This window comes from Taudactylus pleione, unplaced genomic scaffold (assembly GCF_031769625.1).
Source record: "Taudactylus pleione unplaced genomic scaffold, aTauple2 ptg000026l, whole genome shotgun sequence".
Lineage (NCBI taxonomy): Eukaryota > Metazoa > Chordata > Amphibia > Anura > Myobatrachidae > Taudactylus > Taudactylus pleione.
The window spans coordinates 31,349,090-31,369,313 of NW_028284428.1; the positions used below are offsets into that span (position 1 = coordinate 31,349,090).

The 20,224-nt window shown below is 38.6% G+C and overlaps 1 protein-coding gene and 1 pseudogene across 1 annotated transcript in view; both read left to right on the forward strand.

The window, feature by feature from the left end:
* PRKX (protein kinase cAMP-dependent X-linked catalytic subunit) overlaps window positions 1–11,791 on the forward strand; it is a 199,074-nt gene extending 187,283 nt beyond the window's left edge. The window contains exons 6-8 of the mRNA XM_088451658.1: window positions 9,814–9,871; window positions 10,913–10,990; window positions 11,662–11,791. Coding sequence (XP_088307784.1) covers window positions 9,814–9,871; window positions 10,913–10,990; window positions 11,662–11,787 — 262 coding nt within the window. The 3' untranslated portion in view covers window positions 11,788–11,791. The remainder of the gene's footprint in view (window positions 1–9,813; window positions 9,872–10,912; window positions 10,991–11,661) is intronic.
* Window positions 11,792–14,928: 3,137 nt separating this feature from the next.
* On the forward strand, window positions 14,929–15,047 carry LOC148539285 (5S ribosomal RNA; annotated as a pseudogene).
* The last annotated feature ends 5,177 nt before the right edge of the window (window positions 15,048–20,224 follow it).

Sequence of the window (20,224 nt, forward strand, 5' to 3'; positions counted from 1 at the left end):
CCATTGACTTTGCTACCTACTTTACATCCAAAATCGATTCCATACATCAGGACATCACATCCCACCAGTCCCCCTGCTCTACACATCCTTCTTTCCCTGATCACCCATCTCCATCCATTTCACCGACTCTGACATCCTTCTCCCCTGTATCTGGAGAGGAAGTCATGGCTCTCATCCAGTCCTCCCCCCTTTCTACCTCCCCCTTGACCCTATCCCTTCACGTCTCCTCCGCTACCTCTCTCCTTATGTCTGTTCCCAACTTGCCCACCTCCTCAATCTCTCCCTCTCATCTGGCTCTGTCCCTTCTGCATTCAAACATGCGATAGTCTCCCCCATTCTTAAAAAACCTACCCTTGATCCCAACACTCTCCCCAACTACCGTCCCATCTCTCTCCTCCCTTTTGCCTCCAAGCTCCTTGAGCGTGTTGTTTACAAACGCCTTACCACCTTTCTTTCCTCCCACTCCCTCCTTGATCCTTTTCAGTCTGGCTTCTGTTCTCTCCACTCTACTGAAACTTCCCTCACAAAAGTCAGCAATGACCTCCTTGCTGCCAAATCCAAGGGCCACTACTCTCTGCTTATTCTCCTTGACCTCTCTGCTGCATTTGACACTGTTGACCACCCTCTTGCTGTAAATCCTTCACTCCCTTGGTTTACGTGACACTGCTCTCTCCTGGCTGTCGTCCTACCTCTCAGACCGGTCCTTCTCTGTCTCTTCTCATGACTCCTTTTCCTCACCACAGCCTCTTACAGTAGGTGTTCCCCAAGGTTCCGTTCTTGGACCTCTACTATTCTCCCTCTATACGTCCTCTCTAGGTGAACTCATCAGCTCTTTTGACCTCCATTATCACCTCTATGCTGATGATACTCAGATCTACCATTCCTCCCCTGACCTCTCCCCCTCTCTCCTCACTCGTATCTCCAACTGTCTCTCTGCTATTTCTTCCTGGATGTCCCAGCGACTTCTTAAACTTAATATGTCTAAGACTGAGCTGATCATTTTTCCACCCTCCAATATAACCTCACTTCCCACTATTTCTTTAACAATTGATGGCACAACTATCTCTTCTAGCCCCAAGGTGCGCTGTCTTGAACTTATCCTGGACTCTTCCCTCTCCTACAAACCACATATCCAGAGCCTCTCACAGTCCTGTCGCTTCCATCTCAAAAATATTTCCAAGATTAGACCCTTTCTCACCCAGGATGCCACCAAAACCCTCATACACTCACTGGTCATTTCCAGATTGGACTACTGTAACCTTCTATCTGGCCTCCCCAACTCCCATCTCTCTCCTCTCCAGTCTGTCCTCAATGCTGCTGCTCGACTCATCTTCCTCTCCAAGCGCTTTATATCTGCCTCCCCTCTCCTACAAGCCCTCCACTGGCTCCCCTTCCCTTTTAGAACCCAATTCAAGGTTCTCACACTTGCTTACAAAGCCCTCACCCATTCCTCTCCTATTTACATCTCTGACCTCATCTCCCTTCACTCTTCTGCCCACCATCTTCGTTCAAACAAATGCACACTGCCTCTCATGCCAACTGATTACTTCTTCCAACTCCCGCCTCCAAGATTTTTGGTGCTGCTCCCCACCTTTGGAACTCTCTTCCTCTCCCCATCAGACTCTCTACAATCCTTCAAATGGGCTCTCAAGACCCACAACTTCATCAAAGCCTTCCAGCTCTCATCCTAACTTGCTTCTACATGCTCCTTCATCCCTGCCTACCCCATCTGTGTCACATCTGTTTGTCTGCCCCTCCCCTTTAGAATATAAGATCTTACGAGCAGGGCCTCTACCCTCTTGTGCTTCTCCTTACTTTACTTTCACCTACTTCTTACCCCCACTATGGCACATAACACTTGGTTGCTTACGCTCTGTTGCATATCTAGGTGTTATGGTCACTTATGTATCAATGTATATTATCCATGTCCTTGTCCTATTTTTTACTGTAAGTCCGTTGTCAAATTATTTGTTTATGTACTTTGTAAGGCGCTGCGGAACACTTGTGGTGCCATATAAATAAACAATAATAATAATAGTATGCGGGCCCTCAGGTTGAGGTCCACACTCCTGTCTGTTTAAGTGGGGTGACGTGCTGTGGTGTTAACTCCATCTAATTCACCACACCTAAAAATTTGAAATTTCAGTTGAAGAGTCTCGGCCCCCCCTAACCCTAAGCTTCCCCCCTAGTGCCTAACCTCCCCCAGGGGTGCCTAAACCTAACCCCCCCCTCACTGCAACCTAAAACTAACCCTCCCCCTTCCCCTAGCCTAACCCTCCCCAGGAGGGTGCCTAACCCTAAGTCCCCCCGGGGTGCTCTAAACCTAAAACCCAAATTAATCCTTCCTTTCACTGCCTTCCACTACATGCATACTCTACCTCCCTCGGGCCACTGGTCTAGTTCTTGATTGCTGAAAAGTTAAGCATTCTTGGTTTCTAATATGGGGTCAAATAGAGTGGCACTGCAGTGGCAGATAGGATGGAAGTTTTATAAACTTTCCTAGATGTGCCATATTGTAAGTTGAACTGCCACAGCAGCTGTAATCTTTGACATGCGGTTGCTGAATGCCCAAAATGTCTAGAAATGTTTATGGCCACAGACAGCATCTCCTGCATTCCCCTTTAATAAAAAAAAAATCTGAACCACCAAGTTTATTTTGTGGGCAAAATATGGACATGTTCAACCGTAATGCTCTCCCCCTCCTCCCTCATTAATTTGCTTTGGAATCCAAAAATGTAATTATATTTAGTACCAATCAATCCTTCCTTTCCCTGACTTCAACTACATACATGCTCCATTTCCCTCGAGCCTCTGATCTAGTTCTAGATTCATTAAAACATTTTTTGGTTTCTTTGTATGGGGTCTTCTAGTTTATTAAACTGCCATCCTGTCTGCCACTCTGTTTCCTAGATGTGCCACGTTGGAAGTTGACCTGCCAGCTAGTTCGGTGCAACCTTTTGGCCTAAATTGGATGAAAACAATATTGTGAGCTGTGTGGTGGTCAAAATTGACTGGAAATGACTATAAATTAATGTTATTGAGGTGTAGGAACAAAAACAGGCCAAAATGATGTGATCTTAGCAGTTTTTATAATTTAAAAAAAAAAAATACAGATCCAAAACCCGTGAGGGCAGTTTTGGCAAAACCAAAACACTAAATTAATACAGAACCAAAACACGTGGGTTGGCGCACATCTCTAGTTTGAAGATAATATATTTTTTTAACCTATTAAAGCAGATATGTTACATGCTTCCTTTGCCTGACTCTCAATCGCAATTGAATTGCTCTGTTCAAGCTTGTTACAAACTTGTCCAGTCATTAAATGCACATTCAAGGCACAGCTGAACAAGTACAGTATATTTATTGCAAGGACTCTATGCACATCCATGGTTTACTATACCCAATTAAGACTTGATGAGACCAGCACACCTGAGAGTATACAATTACTCAGAAATCTATTTTACTGAATTGCAGAGTTGTGGTGGTGTTTTTTTTTACACATTGAGATTAAGATACTGTAATTTAAAAATCTCCCATTGTCATTGTTCATATACAGATGTGTCCTCACTCGTCTTTGCTGCAGTCACACTAAACCACCACTTCTGGCGCGCCTGGCCATGTGAGACTCTGGCTGCATTGCGCATCTTTTTTGTGTAATTTTTTTTGCCAAAAATGCTTCTAAGTCTCAATGCGATGTGCCTAGGACAAACCAGGAGACTGCAGATTAATGTGATATGTGACACTTGTACTGTATATCTGTGTGCAATTTATGCTGCGTACACATAAGATAAGCTGTTTGTGGGTCGTTATAGTCGTTAAAGGGTTACTGCATGTGTTGGATGAGCATTCCAACACATGCAGGACGATCAGACAACGATCATCTGATCGTTGCCATCGTACAGTGTGTACGCAGCATAAGTCTCTTAATCAGCTTGCAAAGTGCTACAATTCAACGGCCGCAGCTTTTTTTCACGCCGAGTTCTGTTTTCAATCTCAGTCGCACACAGATATACAAATGTCACATAACATAATTATCAGCAGTGTCTCCTGGTGCGTCCTAGTTGCATTGCATTGCGACTTGGATGCATTTTCGGCAAATAAAAAAGCAGCCCAACACTAGCAGAGTTTTGCGGGACCTGGCGGCTCACTCACACCAAGCATATCAAACTGCATGTTGTATTGAAGTTCTCTATAACACTTCTATTTTTAGTAGAAGTCCTTCACCTCTTGCAGTGAATAGTGCTAACTTTCTTGTGGTGGATATTCTTTGTCATTACAAGTCAGTGTCATCCTTTGAAAACCAATTATGTAAACTAAGCATTGACTCATTAACTCGGTGTAAATGGAATTACCCCATATTTTAAACTAACTTTGGGTGTTTATATTATATTTGTGCCACCTGTAAAAAATGAGTTTAATATGGAAGTTTTTGTTTAAGACATTAAGGTGGTATCCTACACTGATATCTCACAGTTGCCCATAAGTACCGCATTGCATTTTAATTTCGATTACTGTTACATTTGTATAGGACATGGATTTTTTTCTCCCCTGGTATATTGGTAATGTGGAGTTCTGCAGTAGGGTTCTTGAACCCAAGAAAAAGAAGTACAGAACAATACCATAGATCAAGAAGAGCTTAAAGACTGTAAATGAATACCAATATTTGCAGAATATATCTGGTTTGAATTGTGTTTCCAACTAATGATTAAGTGATGTCCCATGAGACTTTTTTTCGGAATTAATCAGAAATATTATAGCACCAGTCAGTAAATTAAGTCATGTGTTCCTGGGTCAGTATTTACTGTGGTTCAACTGCTCATAGTTATAGGTCAGCATAACACATCACTTACATTGGGAACAGACAAAGCAATTCTCTTACCATTAAGTTTCTCTTTGCTGATTGCCGTTTCAGAGAACTAAACCTCAATGTTTATTTAATCATTTTCATAAAGTGGCCATGACCATCACAAAGTAATTTCTGCACGGTGCATGCACGCTGAGTATAGATATCTGATCCTCTAAGCAGGGAGACTTCTGCCATACATGGCAATCTCTTCCAGCTCAATGTTTTATTTACATTTTATTTCATTCCTGTATGCAAAATGTTAGCATAGTAAATACTATAATTTTTTCCAGTTTAATCTACTTTATAGTCACTGTATTTTAAGGAATGGAAAATGTGAACAGCGCTCAACAAGATATTTATTGTTTTGGGAGCAGCTTAGTACTACAGATGTCCTGTCTCCAACAGAATTGTATACATAAAAAGAGATATTGTACCATGCGCTCACCTTATCTAGATGTCATAATACAGAGGATGTATGAAATGTGAGAATGTAGAGATGACGACAGATCTGATAAATGTTAAAAAGACTGTATTTTATTTATATAGACACAATGTTCCAATGTGTCTAGTGACCTATATGCATCCCTGTTGATAAAATATTTATCCAAGATATATGGATAGCTCCTATAGAATACTTTTATATCTCCTCTCTGGTAATTAGAATGTGATAATTAAATATAACGGAGTCCTGTTTAGAAAGATCAAGGTGTATCTGGGTGGTAGGTGTGCCCTTTGAGGGGGTTACCTTTCCGTAGTTATATACGGTACCCTATGCCTTGATGTCAGCTCAATGTTTATCCACACTGACTTGCAGCAAAAAAGTAAGCCAATAGGAATGTTCCCAAATTAGTCAATAATGTCAGGGTGGTAGGTGTGCCCTTTGAGGGGCTACCTTCCCGTAAATATATACGGTACCCTATGTCTTAGTAAAAGACAGGTATATGTCCCTTTGGCTAACTGTAGTGTGCTAGGGAGGTAATGGTGGCCTTATATAGGAAGGTAGCTTTCCGTATGTGAGTATACACATACGTGTCCCTGTAAAATCAGATGCAATGTCCCAATGGCAGTGTGAGCTGCGCAAAGTAAAACTGCGGCGTCCTGGGCTTACCGGTCAGCGTCTTCACTGGATGACACGTGTTGCTCTGTCCATGCGATGTGTAGAGCAGGGGAGCGGTGTGATGCACATTGCCGCAGTTAGTCCAGCCGGACCACTTGCTCAACCCTCTGTCTCTAATGCACGATGCTCGGCAGTATGACGGAGACAGGTGCTGTTTCCTGTTTGGAGGATAAGGAGTAGTAGCAGCGTGAGGCTGTGCACGAGACTCCCTGCTTCCTTGGTCACGTGTATGGCAAAAGTGGGTGTCGACGCGTTTCGGGCCAATCAGGCCTTCTTCAAGGATGGGTGTGTTCTGATTAGGGGTGAGCGGGTTCGGTTTTACTCTGATCTTTTTATTAGCTATCGCCGAACACGTGTTTTGGATAGCGAATGAAATCGAGCCGAAATTGCGGTAAAGTGGCGATAAGAACCAAGTAAAACCGAACCCGCTCACCCCTAGTTCTGATGCTGGCTGGTTAATATGTTGTAAAACAGCCAATCATCTATGGAGTGGGTGTGTCCCTCACTAATCAGTCCGATGACTTAATCGTCTATATGAAAAGTTTTAACTGTGATTCTAACATTGAATATGTGTATCATTCTAATAAACAAAAAATATAATAAAAATATCTGACATGAGTGGCTTATTAGTAGCTCGATAAAGAAAAATTGAATTGATGAACATGCAAGTGTCTTGATTAAGGAATCCGCAGCATACCTATTTAAAGTAGTGTGCCAGACTTTATCTTTTATATGGTACTGTGTCCAATCTGAGTTTGTCAGATTATGTTATGCAAAAATGTATTATAGGAAACGATGTATATAAATGTAATCAATTATAATAATCTTACTCTTCAACGTGTATAATCATACAGAATATCTGTATGTGAATAACTAGTCCATAAATTAATTATGCATTCAATAAATTCCTATATTCAATCCATGTCTGGTGTAGATGAACACTCAGGGTTATTTACATTTTATGGATAAATTTAAAGAGGAAATAGTCCTTATATCTTGGTATTATGTTGGAGAAAATAAAAAACAGGTGTGGGTTATTTAGAAAGTGGAATTCTTGTTTAGAGAGAATACCATTTTGGAATCCCCGCTTTAGTATGGTGTCTAGTTCTTGTTTATATTTTTATGTGGGATCTCCCTTGAGTATCTGATATGTAACAGTATCCCTCAGGATGTTGCGGGCTTCTGTAATAGAATTAATTTTATCAAGGATCACAATTCCCCCCCTTGTCTGCTGGTTTAATCACGATATCTTTATCCCTTTCTAATTCTGTTAGTGCTTGTCTCTCTTTTTTAGTAATATTTTGTAATTGTCCCTGTTGTTGTGTCCTCCTATGCTTAATAGTTTTCAGGTTGTATTTGATCTTCTAAGCAGGAAGACTTCTGCCATACATGGCAGTCTCTTCCAGCTCAATGTTTTATTTAAATTTTATTTAATTACTGTATGCAAAATGTTAGCAAAGTAAATACTATAATGTTTTCCAGTTTAATCTACTTTATAGTCGCTGTATTTTAACCTTTTTTATTTTATTGTTTGTACATTGGTTCTAAACTGCTATAAAATAATTGTCTGACTAGTTGTAATTGGATGTTCACTCTTGTTCATAGATGCTCAACCGGTACTACATGGGAGTAACTCAGATTTAAGATGGTACTTTAATCTGTTTAACTATTTTTTAAAATAACATTTATTCATTGATTAACAGAGTATATAAATAATTATCAGAAGGAGTATTTAAAAAAAACTATAAATACACAAGGATTTACACACATTCAGGGGGTACTTTGAATAAACTAACACACTTTAGCATGGGTTGGATACCCGACCACCGAGATCATAACTACATCCCTTTTATGAGGTATTTGTTAATCCTTTTCTATGACACTGAAATATATGTTCTAAACAGGATGAAAGAACTTGCCATAGTTCACAAATAGAAACAATCAGGGATATAATTGTTATTAATAACACCATCTGCTTGTGATATACCCTTAGAACCAGAACCCATATTTTTTTTACCTATAACAGTCGCCTTTCCCTTAAATCTATTTATGCCAGAACTTCAGCTTGGATAGTAAAGTAATTGGATAGTAAGGGTTTATCACAAATTGGTATTGTGATATAGAATAAACTGGACTCTAAGCAGGTCTAATAAGATATACTCCAATGTACTAGGCAATAGAACACAGTATGGATATATTTAATATATGGATATGGTAATATTAATAGATGGCCCAATATCAGAACCAGAATGGTTCTCCATTAATGCAAACTCAGGTCAGTAATATTTATAAATACTGTACTCACAGTAATAATATCTGTTCGTAATGAGAACCACTGGCAAGAGGTTCTGCAACATTGCATTTACAGAAACTTAGACAGAGAGTACACAAACATAATAAATGATATCCAACCATAGAAAGTAACCCAAAAGTCCTCTGGCAATCAGTTAAATAACGGCAGAGTAAATGATAATACAGTATATTGTCCAGTATGTAACAGTAATAAAAGTTTTGGATAAAAACCAGTGAGTTTACAACAAGTCAAACAATCCACAATCAGGGGTTAGAGACAGACTGAAAAATCCACATTTTGTCAAGGGTCAGGGTAGGCAGTACAAAATCCTATTCAATAGTGAAAGCCAAGTTATATCATAAAGGAAAGGAACCAAGAGTGAGGCTTCCGCCTTGACTTCTAAACTCAAAGAGCCAAATGTGAACATTCCTACACTTGCTAGATATCACCACGGTCCGTGCTTTGCAATGACAGGCAGCAAACCGGATGTCTGTTACTGTTCGTTTTGTCCCCAGGATTGCTCTGATCAGCTGAGCACCGCCATCATTTGAACTGGAAAAGAAATTAGCCTGCACTATTATTTCACTGGCCCACCTTGCATAGTCCCTGGTAGGATGTACCTGGTCTGAGATGTCCACTAAGAGAGAGGGGGGGCATTTGTCACCTGTGCACAGACTATCCACCACCTCCTTTTTCTACGTACATTGCAAATTGTACTATTGATGATCAATTTATTGTTTTTAACTTTATAATAAATTCTCTGTAAGAACATATTTTACCTTGAATACGTTGAATAAACTTTGTAAACATAATTGAAATGGATGATATGCGTGAGTAACATGCATTAGATATAACATTTGCTTATAACTTATAATTGTTTTAATTTGAACTTCACAATGTTTAGTTTTCGGGTTAAGCCAAGGTCTTATTTGATGATCATGTCAATCGTATGCCCAATGTTGACATATGGTACCTATTGTTTAGAATATGCTTAATAATGGGTAAATTCAGCACACAGGCCGGTATCCAATTAGCCCCCATATATTTTTTTCGTTGGAGAAAAATGGGGATTTTTCGCTGATACCCGTTTTTCTACGATTTTTTTTTATTCAGCCGAATGCTCATAGGATCCATGATAAGTTCACAGACCTATGTGTATTCACCATTGCAGTGGCGAAGACATGTCTTTATTGGGATTATTTTTTTCGGGACACATCAAAAAATCCCTGATAAGTGTCGGCATCAGACCGGACCTAGAGGCTAATTGGATAGCCCACAGGGGATACCACCATAAGTATTTGCAGTAGCTCACATGTGTCTTTCATGCTCATGTGTTTTACATTATAACTAGACATGTTTGAAAACTGGTGCAACAAGTTTTATTTGAAAAATGACAATTGCAATCTGATTAGATAGGATGGACAGCACAACCTTATTTCCTTTGTACCAGTTTTCATTTACTTTCACAATTTAGGATATTTTTAAAAATAAGTTTAGAACAGAAGACGAAAATAAAAATCACATTTACACTAACATGATGTATTCATTTTATTTCAGAGACCTCATAAAAAAGCTGCTTGTTGTAGACCGAACTAGACGACTAGGTAACATGAAGGTCAGTACACCAAATGTATTCTAAAGTACAGACATGCATGATTTACAGAAGAACCTGTTATTGATTTGTTTGAGTGTTTATTCACTAAAGCAAGATACGGTACATGCCTTTGCAATCACTCGGCTGACTGGGTAAATGCCCTCATGGAATGATTATCCCAGGCACCCACCCACTCACAGTACAGTGTTAAAGGTCAAAATGTCAGCACGTTCAATATGTCTACAGTCAGTGTCGGCAGTAAATTTTTGTGCTAGGTTTAGGTTTTAACTTAGGCTAAAATATTGACTAACATCCATGACTTTCGACATTCTAAATGTTGACATAACATACCACACCCCACTTACACTATTCCCTTCAGCACTGTACATTGTTAGGGCTGTCTGCTTGCAGTAAGTTGACTGTTTCATAGGGAGGGATGAGCCACCAAAAATACTGAAAAATAAAATACTAAAAAGCCTCTACTTTGGTTCTCAACTACCCCATTTCCAAAGTGGTGGGGAGTAGGAGCTAGAGTAACTGGAGATCCCCACCATCCAAAACTATGCCACTGGGCATGGAGAATGGGAAGGGTTCTCTTATGCACAGTCATCATTCTTCATTAAGCCATTCTTCAACAGTGTAAGCTAGTAGTCTTTTGTGACTTACTAGTTTAAATGTTTTGAATGATTACTTATTTTTTTTATTTAAAGTGTCTGATGCAGAAATGTGGGTATATTTATAAAGTCCATCGCCAACATTTTTACTGTTCCATTAAAATTCAGAGAATACTTGAAGTAACCTATGTCAGCTTTTACTGAAACTTATGTGGGCTTCTTCATGTGCTTTTCAAATGTTTGTTTTTTTTTCATTTTGTAATATCTACTACTTCATGCATTCACTTTGTTGAAGAATTTCCACTTTTATATATTTTTCTTAGTTTTTTTGCTTAAAGAGTTTCCTTGCTTTAAATTATGTTTACATACTGACATAAGAAATATGAATATGTGTATGTATACATACTTGTATTAATAGTGTAATATCCAACTTTTTTTGTGTTTAAAGAACGGAGCAGAAGATGTTAAACGACACAGATGGTTTAGATCAATAGACTGGGATGCTGTACCACAGCGAAAACTAAAGGTACAAAAGAAAATTGCGAAGCAAAAATAGTGCATACTAGGAAAAAAATAAGCTTCGCCAATCAAATAAAATGTGCAATACTGAACCAATAAACGTAAAATACAAATTTCCTGATAACATTCACAAATTAGCGTTAACCATTTTTCTGCAGTAGAGTAGCAGTTCACTGTATTTTAATACATTATAATGTATTGGCACGTAAATCGTTCTTACATGTACAGGTCTTTTTTTGTAGGTTCAGATAAAAATATTCTGTAGCTGTCATGGTTCCCACTGCTATGTGTCAAGCAAATGTGGAGGAGAGTGTGGCAAGTTTGTTTCCATCTACTCCTCATATTTGCTTCCAGAGAGCCACTTTGTATGTTCATTATCAAGGGTGCGGGCAGAGGAAGGGCGCACTAATAATAATGAGATTAATCCTTGCTATGTGGCATTTCTGTCACTTCCTTCATATACCAAAATCCTCCATCACATCAGAGTTGTGAGAGGTCAGTTCTGCTCTGGTTTTTTTTTTCAGTAGAGCTGCATTATTTATCTCTCATCATTTTACTTTCTAAATAGAATTCTAATTTGTTAAATCTGGATAATCATCTACTTTGCATCATGCACACGTGATCATTCATGTGATTTATGTATTTCTTTATGATGTATTTTTTTCTACCTTTTGCTAGCCTCCGATAATACCAAAAGTATCCCATGAAGGTGATACATCGAATTTTGAAGCATATCCAGAGGATGATTGGAATAAAGCACCACCGGTACCTCCTAAAGACTTAGAAATGTTCAAAAATTTCTAAAGGGGTAAGATATCTGAAGGTCTGCACCAATAGTCTAAAAATATTTTTGAAACTGCAGTGTCATACCATAAGGATAGTACACGGGTTTTATATGGCAGATTAAGTACTGGATAATGCAATACAATGTGTACATATGTCAACATCACCCACAGTATGCAGCATGTATTATTTGCTGGCAGCATTATAGCTTTTCACATTATCTTTGCAAGATGGCATCTTGGAGTTACAATTGCAGGAACCATTCTTGGCAAATACTATAAGGGACAGCGCTAAACCTTCTGTAGTGTACAATTACTCCTCTTAAAATATTCAAGGAATATTTCTATCCATTCAGGAGTGTGACACTTTATCGGTAATTCAATATTAGTTAACACTGAAGTGCATCATCGTTGGAGCCCAAGCCTGGGGAACAAACATACTATTGTAGGCTATAGAGATTGTAGTCCTTAGCTGGGGAAGTAAGGTGAGTGTAGTTCTCCATTAAGGTGCAGGACTGCAACCAGCATCATTTACAGCACCTGTATAATACATTACCACAACCTCTGTTTGAAGTAATACATGTTATATCAGGTAAAGAAAAAAACGTGGTTCAATGCGCTCTTAAACAAAAAGCTAAAATTGAAAGTGACTACTCAAGTTAAGATTTTAATTCCTAGGTGCTGCTTCGAATGTTAGTGGCTTTCCTGTGCCATTATTTGTTTAAATGGTAATTGTGATGCATACGAGGCGCAAAATAGGAATAAATGGTTTTAATGATTAAAAATATTAAGAATGGTAAAAAGTAAGGCAATTCATATGTAAAAAACAATAAGAAATTGGTCCATAAATTTTCTAATGAATGAGTACTTCAGCTTCTAGATACATGGGATCATAATGAAATGAGATAAAATGGGGTCATGTGTTAGAAATAAACATAAACATATACATATAGGCGCCTCAGGAATGAAAGGCAGTTCAATGTTTTCCAAATGGTGGGATCAATGTGTGAACAGCAACATCACATGTAATAATCCCTTTGAGTTATTTAAGTTCGTAAAAATGATTCAAAAGCTGTTTTGAGTACCCTCAGTCATTGAAAATCACCATTGCAGGTGAATACGTGGATGGTGAAAAATGCAGGTTTCTCAAATTGAATACAGTCAGGTATTAAAGTCTCCAGTCTTTACTTTAAACTTCCTCCGTTGTCTGGAAGTTAAAGTGGGACTTTCCAGATTGTCTGCATAAATGGGGTGGTGCGCGCACCTCCTACCTTAATGTTGATGTCTGTGGAATATGCTGTTGCCTCCGTCTGGTCGCTCACCGAGTCCTGTTGGTAAAGTTGGAGACCCGTTTTCAGTGGGTCCCGCAATGCAGCAGCCAGACCGCAAGTGTCAGTGGCCGCTGTAGGTGAGGGAGAGCCGGCGGTGAGCGTGCACGCCTGTGTCACCGTCGGATCCCTTCTTCCGGGTAACGCTCCTTCCAGGGGGCGAGGCCAACGCGTTTCGCCCGTCCAATCAAATGCGGGCTTCGTCAGGGCTGTCAATGTCTCTCCCTATTGTTCCTTATAAGGGTATCAGTCTTGCTCCTCCTTTAATAGTTAACTCCTTCGTTGCCTGTCTGTGATCTGTGTTTAAATGATGGTGAATTTCTTTGTACATATGTTTAGGCAGACCAGCGATTCCATGGTCTGTGATGTTGAATGATGTTGAATAAATGTGGTGACTAGTGATGTTTTCTTTAGAACCACATAATGAATACATCAATTGGAATTTAATACATCAATATAATATGAAAATTAGTAAGTGACAAAATTATTTATAATTGGAAAGGTTGATAGGAGTTTAGATAGAGATTAATCTGTTTTGTTCCATTTGAAGATATTTGGACTCCTAAGCTGGAGTGGTGGTCTAATGTCTGTCTGATGTTAAACGATATATAGATGATGTCATCATGATTTGGACAGGGGAAGTGGAAGAATTACAATTATTCAACAAATATATATTAATGACAACACCATCAATTTGGAATTCACAACCACTTGGGGCAAGGAATCTATTGACTTCTTAGACCTCACCATTTATATAGAAGGAGACCAAATACAAACTAAGACATTTACTAAACCAGTAGACATGCATAAATTCATCCCCCCCACAAGTAATCACCATAAAAATTGGATTCAGAGCATCCCAGGAGGACAGTTTAAGAGAATCCGATGGAATTGCTCACATCTGGAAATATTCAATGAACAATCAGAACAACTAAAATCGAAGTTTACAGAACAGAACTATGATCCCAAGATCTTAGAGAAAGCCCTTCAAGAAGCCAAAGAAACTGAAAGAACACACCTACTAGAATACAGACCAAAGAGAGAAAAAGAAAAAGGACCCTTTTTCATCACTCAGTATTGTAATCAGTACAAAGATATTGAAAAGATTGTTCGCAGACATTGGCACCTTCTTCTTAAGGATGATATTTTGAAAAGTCAGCTACAAGAAAAACCCCACTTTGTGTATAGAAAAGCACCAAATCTGAAGCAAAAAATCACGACAAGCTATCTGATGCCTAGAAAGGAAACGAAGAATACAGACACCTGGCTTGGAAAAAGGAATCCAGGTTTCTATTATTGCAGTAGATGCAAGGCCTGTAGAATCACGGGAAAAAAACAAACTGTGCCAGTGTGTGATTTTACATCAAATGTTACAAAGAAAAAGTACAAGATTAAAGAAACAATAGCATGTGATACCCAATGGGTAATCTATCTCCTAACTTGTCCTTGCGGCTTACAATATGTAGGCCGCACAAAAAGAAATTTGAGTCAACGAATAAGAGAACACATTAATAACATTGATAATAAATTTGAGGCACATAGCTTATCCAATCACTTTAAAAATGTACACAATGGAGACTCTAGCAGTCTACAGTTCCATGCTATTAAAAAAGTTAAAAAACCTTGGAGAGGAGGTGATTTTATCAAAACTATGTCACAAGAAGAATCCAAATGGATTTATGAATTGAAAACACTAAAACCAAAGGGACTAAATATCGATTTTGAATTTTCGTATTTCTTGAAAGATTAATCTATATGAGTCTAAGATAAGATCTGGGCATATAAGCAGTGCTTTTCAAGAATTTCTGTTTGGGGAATAAGGACATGGTGGCGTTCACTACGTACATACCTCCCTGACATCGCCCAACCACTTCCGAACTTGGAAGCTAAACAGGGAATGGCCTGACAAGTAATGCGGTGGGGGACCCCGCATGAACATCAGGTTATGTAGCGTATCCGCAAATCCATTGGACCGTTCCCCTAACTTGAATAGCACGAGGCCAGTTAGCCCACCTGGGAGGAATACTAATACTGAACGAGCGTAACCATCATTAAATAAAAATTATTTTTTTTCTTTTGTTCCATATTGAAAATTTAACATCAGACAGACGACATTAGACCACCACTCCAGCTTAGGAGTCCAAATATCTTCAAATGGAACAACACAGATTAATATCTATCTAAACTCCTATCAACCTTTCCAATTATAAATAATTTTGTCACTTACTGATTTTCATATTATATTGATGTATTAAATTCCAATTGATGTATTCATTATGTGGTTCTAAAGAAAACATCACTAGTCACCACATTTATTTAACATCATTCAACATCACAGACCATGGAATCGCTGGTCTGCCTAAACATATGTACAATGAAATTCACCATCATTTAAACACAGATCACAGACAGGCAACGAAGGAGTTAACTATTAAAGGAGGAGCAAGACTGATACCCTTATAAGGAACAATAGGGAGAGACATTGACAGCCCTGACGAAGCCCGCATTTGATTGGACGGGTGAAACGCGTTGGCCACGCCCCCTGGAAGGAGCGCTACCCGGAAGAAGGGATCCGACGGTGACACAGGCGTGCACGCTCACCGCCGGCTCTCCCTCACCTACAGCGGCCACTGACACTTGCGGTCTGGCTGCTGCATCGCGGGACCCACTGAAAACGGGTCTCCAACTTTACCAACAGGACTCGGTGAGCGACCAGACGGAGGGAACAGCATATTCCACAGACATCAACATTAAGGTAGGAGGTGCGCGCACCACCCCATTTATGCAGACAATCTGGAAAGTCCCACTTTAACTTCCAGACAACGGAGGAAGTTTAAAGTAAAGACTGGAGACTTTAATACCTGACTGTATTCAATTTGAGAAACCTGCATTTTTCACCATCCACGTATTCACCTGCAATGGTGATTTTCAATGACTGAGGGTACTCAAAACAGCTTTTGAATCATTTTTACGAACTTAAATAACTCAAAGGGATTATTACATGTGATGTTGCTGTTCACACATTGATCCCACCATTTGGAAAACATTGAACTGCCTTTCATTCCTGAGGCGCCTATATGTATATGTTTATGTTTATTTCTAACACATGACCCCATTTTATCTCATTTCATTATGATCCCATGTATCTAGAAGCTGAAGTACTCATTCATTAGAAAATTTATGGACCAATTTCTTATTGTTTTTTTATTGTTTTTTACATATGAATTGCCTTACTTTTTACCATTCTTAATATTTTTAATCATTAAAACCATTTATTCCTATTTTGCGCCTCGTATGCATCACAATAACCATGTTATATCAGGTGTCAAATTACAGCCATGACCAAAAGTTTTGAGAATGACACAAGTATTGGATTTCACAAAGTTTGCTTCTTCAGTGTTTTTAAACATTTGTGTCAGGTGTTACTATGGTATACTGAAGTAAAATTACAAGCATTTTATAAGTGTAAAAGGCTATTATTGACAATTACATTAAGTTTATGCAAAGTCAATATTTGCAGTGTTGACCCTTCTTTTTCAAGACCTCTGCAATTTGCCTTGGCATGCTGTCAATCAAATTCTGGGCCACATACTGACTGATGGCCGCCCATTCTTGCCTAATTAATGCTTGGAGTTTGTCAGAATTTGTGGGGGGGGGTTTTGTCCACCTGCCTCTTGAGGATTGACCACAAGTTCTCAATGGGATTAAGGTCTGGGGAGTTTCCTGGCCATGGACTAAAAATTTCAGTGTTTTGTTTACCAAGCCACTTAGTTATCACTTTTGCCTTATGGCATGGCGCTCCATCATGCTGAAAAAGGCATTGTTCATTACCAAACTGTTCTTGGATAGTTGGGAGAATTTGTTCTTGGAGGATGTTTTGGTATCTTTCTTTATTCATGGATGTGTGACAAAATTGTGGTCTGTGGTGAGACCTGGTGTGTCAGTACAGTGTGTAACGAGGCCTGGTGTTTGCCAGTACAGTGTGTGATGAGGCCTGGTGTGTGCCAGTACAGTGTGTGTTGAGGGCTAGTGTATGCCAGTACAGTGTGTGGTTAGGGCTGCTGTTTGCCAGTAGTGTGTGGTGAGGGCTGGTGGTGTGTGCCAGTACAGTGCGTAATGAGGGCTGGTGTGCATGCCGATACATTGTCTGATAAAGAACTGCTGTGTGCTGGTTAAAGTATAAATAGTACTATTTCATGCAGTGTAGTTCTCTATAGTGTATAATCGCATAGGGAGCAGTGGGCCATACTGCACAATATCAGTACCTTTGCTTCTGTGACGTCTCTTCCTGTAGGCTAAAGTCACTGTCCCCACATTATTTCAATCCTATGCACATCATCAATCCCACACCTTTCCTTCTGCAAATTGAGCCCAATTCTTCAAGTGACCTCCCCAGATCCAGATATACCCTAAAGAAAAAAATAACCAACAAATCAAAAAGAAGCACAACAAAACTGCAACCTGCGGCATGGCAAGAAAAAGCAAACCTGAAAACTCACATGCTCTTTTGCTTGTCTTTAAGCAGAATTGGCAACTATGGATATAATGGACAAACAAAAGGATGGTTCTAAAGTTGTTAGCTGTGTTATCTGATTGGGAAAACCATGGAACATCTGCACTTTTTGTAAGGAGAATACAGAAGGGGTGGATAAATGGCTGGACCCTTCCTTTAAAACTGCATTTAAATAGAAACATAGATGCCTTACCGAACGCTAATTTGTGCCCTTTGAATACCATATGATAGAGGTTCCCAAACGCAGTCCTCAAGGCACCCCAACAGTTCAGGTTTTAGAGATATCCATGGTTGAGCACTGGTGGTTAACTCAAATTGACTGAGGTACTAATTAAGTCACCTGTGGTCAAGCATGGGTATCCTTAGGGTGCATTGCGGGGCCGAATTTGTGAACCTCAGCCCCATGACAATGAAAATCTAATATATTGCACAATTTAATTTTTATTTTATTTTATTCTTTGTAGAAAACAAAAGGGTTTTGAGACCTGTTGTTCAAACGGACATATATGAAGGCTGAAGTCTCAGTGCAGAAAGAAGATATACCTCTTCATGCTTATGATCAAAAACTGGACAAGCCATTGACATTTCTTTTAGCTTGGAGTCTCTACGTAATTCCAAATAATGCACCTCTCTCTGAACCTCTTACAGAATATCATGTGCATTCCAGTGCATAGAGTTCTTACTACAAGATTGCGCACTATAATTGTGTGTGCTATATACTGTAGCCAACCGTCAAATTGCAACATTTGAATGGCCACTTGGATTTTTTTAATCTCCTTTATTGAATGGTTCAAACTGCATCTACTACTTTATTATTAGAATATATTACATTTATGTACCGACATTTGTTAGGTACTGTGTGATAGGGAATCTATTTTGATTTGGGTAACATGCAATTTTCATGTAATAAGCAAATCATCAGTTTCCTACTTGTGAAATAATTTCAAGGCAATTATTTTTCCCTACTTTATATTTAAAAAATAATATATGTTAGCAGTGTAGACCTATGAAGAGGTATAATGAAAACAAGAGTAAGTGTAAATTTTACAGTGGAAAGAGGACCTTCGTTAAAGAAATTACAGAGCATTATGATCTTTTCCTTAGAACATTGTATAGTTGGATATTACAAATAGCTTTCGTGCCAACCACACACAACTTATAGCAGGTACTTTTTATTAACTTTTTTTTCTGTATTGTGCCCATTTACTCAGTATCACATCACTATTTAAGTGCAGGAGGTCTTCCAATAAGCACAAAAAAAACTGAGCTATCCAAAGCTGAAAGGTCATACAATATGGTCCGTTTCATTGTAGATTTTCAGAGGTTTTTTTTTTTTTTTTTTACAAATCAAACTTTTAATTGTGTCTATAAAGCACATATTTAGTCTGTATATAAAAGAATATAATACCATGAGCACAGAATATGTGCAAAGATGTAAATGTTTGTAATTTGCAAAGTCTGAGTTTTATTTTTTAAATATTTTTTTCCAAGACTTTGTTCAGGGATGGGTTAAAAATGCATTTTTAAAAAAATTGTTTTACAAAAATATGTTATTTTACACCTTTGTATATATAGTGTATAAATAAGAAAATGTGTGCCTGATAAGCGATTTATTGTTAGAACACAAGTAATTAGAATTAAGATAAGACACATAAGTGTCAACTGTGTCGTTACTGTGCTAATTAGTGTGTCATTAGGGTACAGCTTGTAAGGTACACAGTGGGATATCCATGTGATAATGGTCATTTCACTGTGATTAAATTATCTTCCATTCATATTAGACGCAGTTGAAGCAGATTACAATTCAGATACTAACATTGTCAAATTGAGTAGCTACTTTGTTTCGATCAATTTAATATGGTTTGTCTAAAATATGGACAGTTCCTAAATTTACATGCTATCCGTTTAAAAAAAGATATCTGCTTTTAAATGTGCTGGTTGTATATCATAGAGTTACAATTGTTTTACAGAATATGTTTTCCTTTACAAAAATGCAAATCACTGTCAGTCATTTGATTGTTTTTCTTTTTCTGGACATTATTTATTAAAACGTATGAAATATAACTTTAGGCAAAGTCAAAGTTCTTAAGGCTTGTTGCACATATGGGTATATTGGTAAAGCGCATGAATACAAGCACTTGCATCTACTGGTGCTTTTCTGATGCGTGTTCAATGTGCTTTTCAGGTGTTGCGCTTTTATCAATACTATCTACGGCACTGGTAGCACATGTTAATGCACGAGAAATAACTGTACCACTTTCTAACTTTATAAAGAAGACTATAACATTTTAGAATGCAATGAGGACAATGGGACATTTCCAGGGTTTATTAATGTGTAAAAGCGCTAAAAATGCTGATAGGATACCCTTACTGTGATATTATTCTCCAGTACAGTATTAGAGCTTTCCATTCCCAAAAAAATGATATCTAATCAAAAGCAATTTGTACTCTTCTGCATCAACAAAAAAAAATTCATAGTCGCCAGGACAGAGGGCCTGATTCAGTGCCGCTTTTTTTTGGGGGATCGGCCTCTTGGCCGCTCGCATAGCTGTGGGTGACCACCCACAGCTATTGCGAGCGGCCATGATGATGGTCGCGATGGTCAAGACCATCGGGCT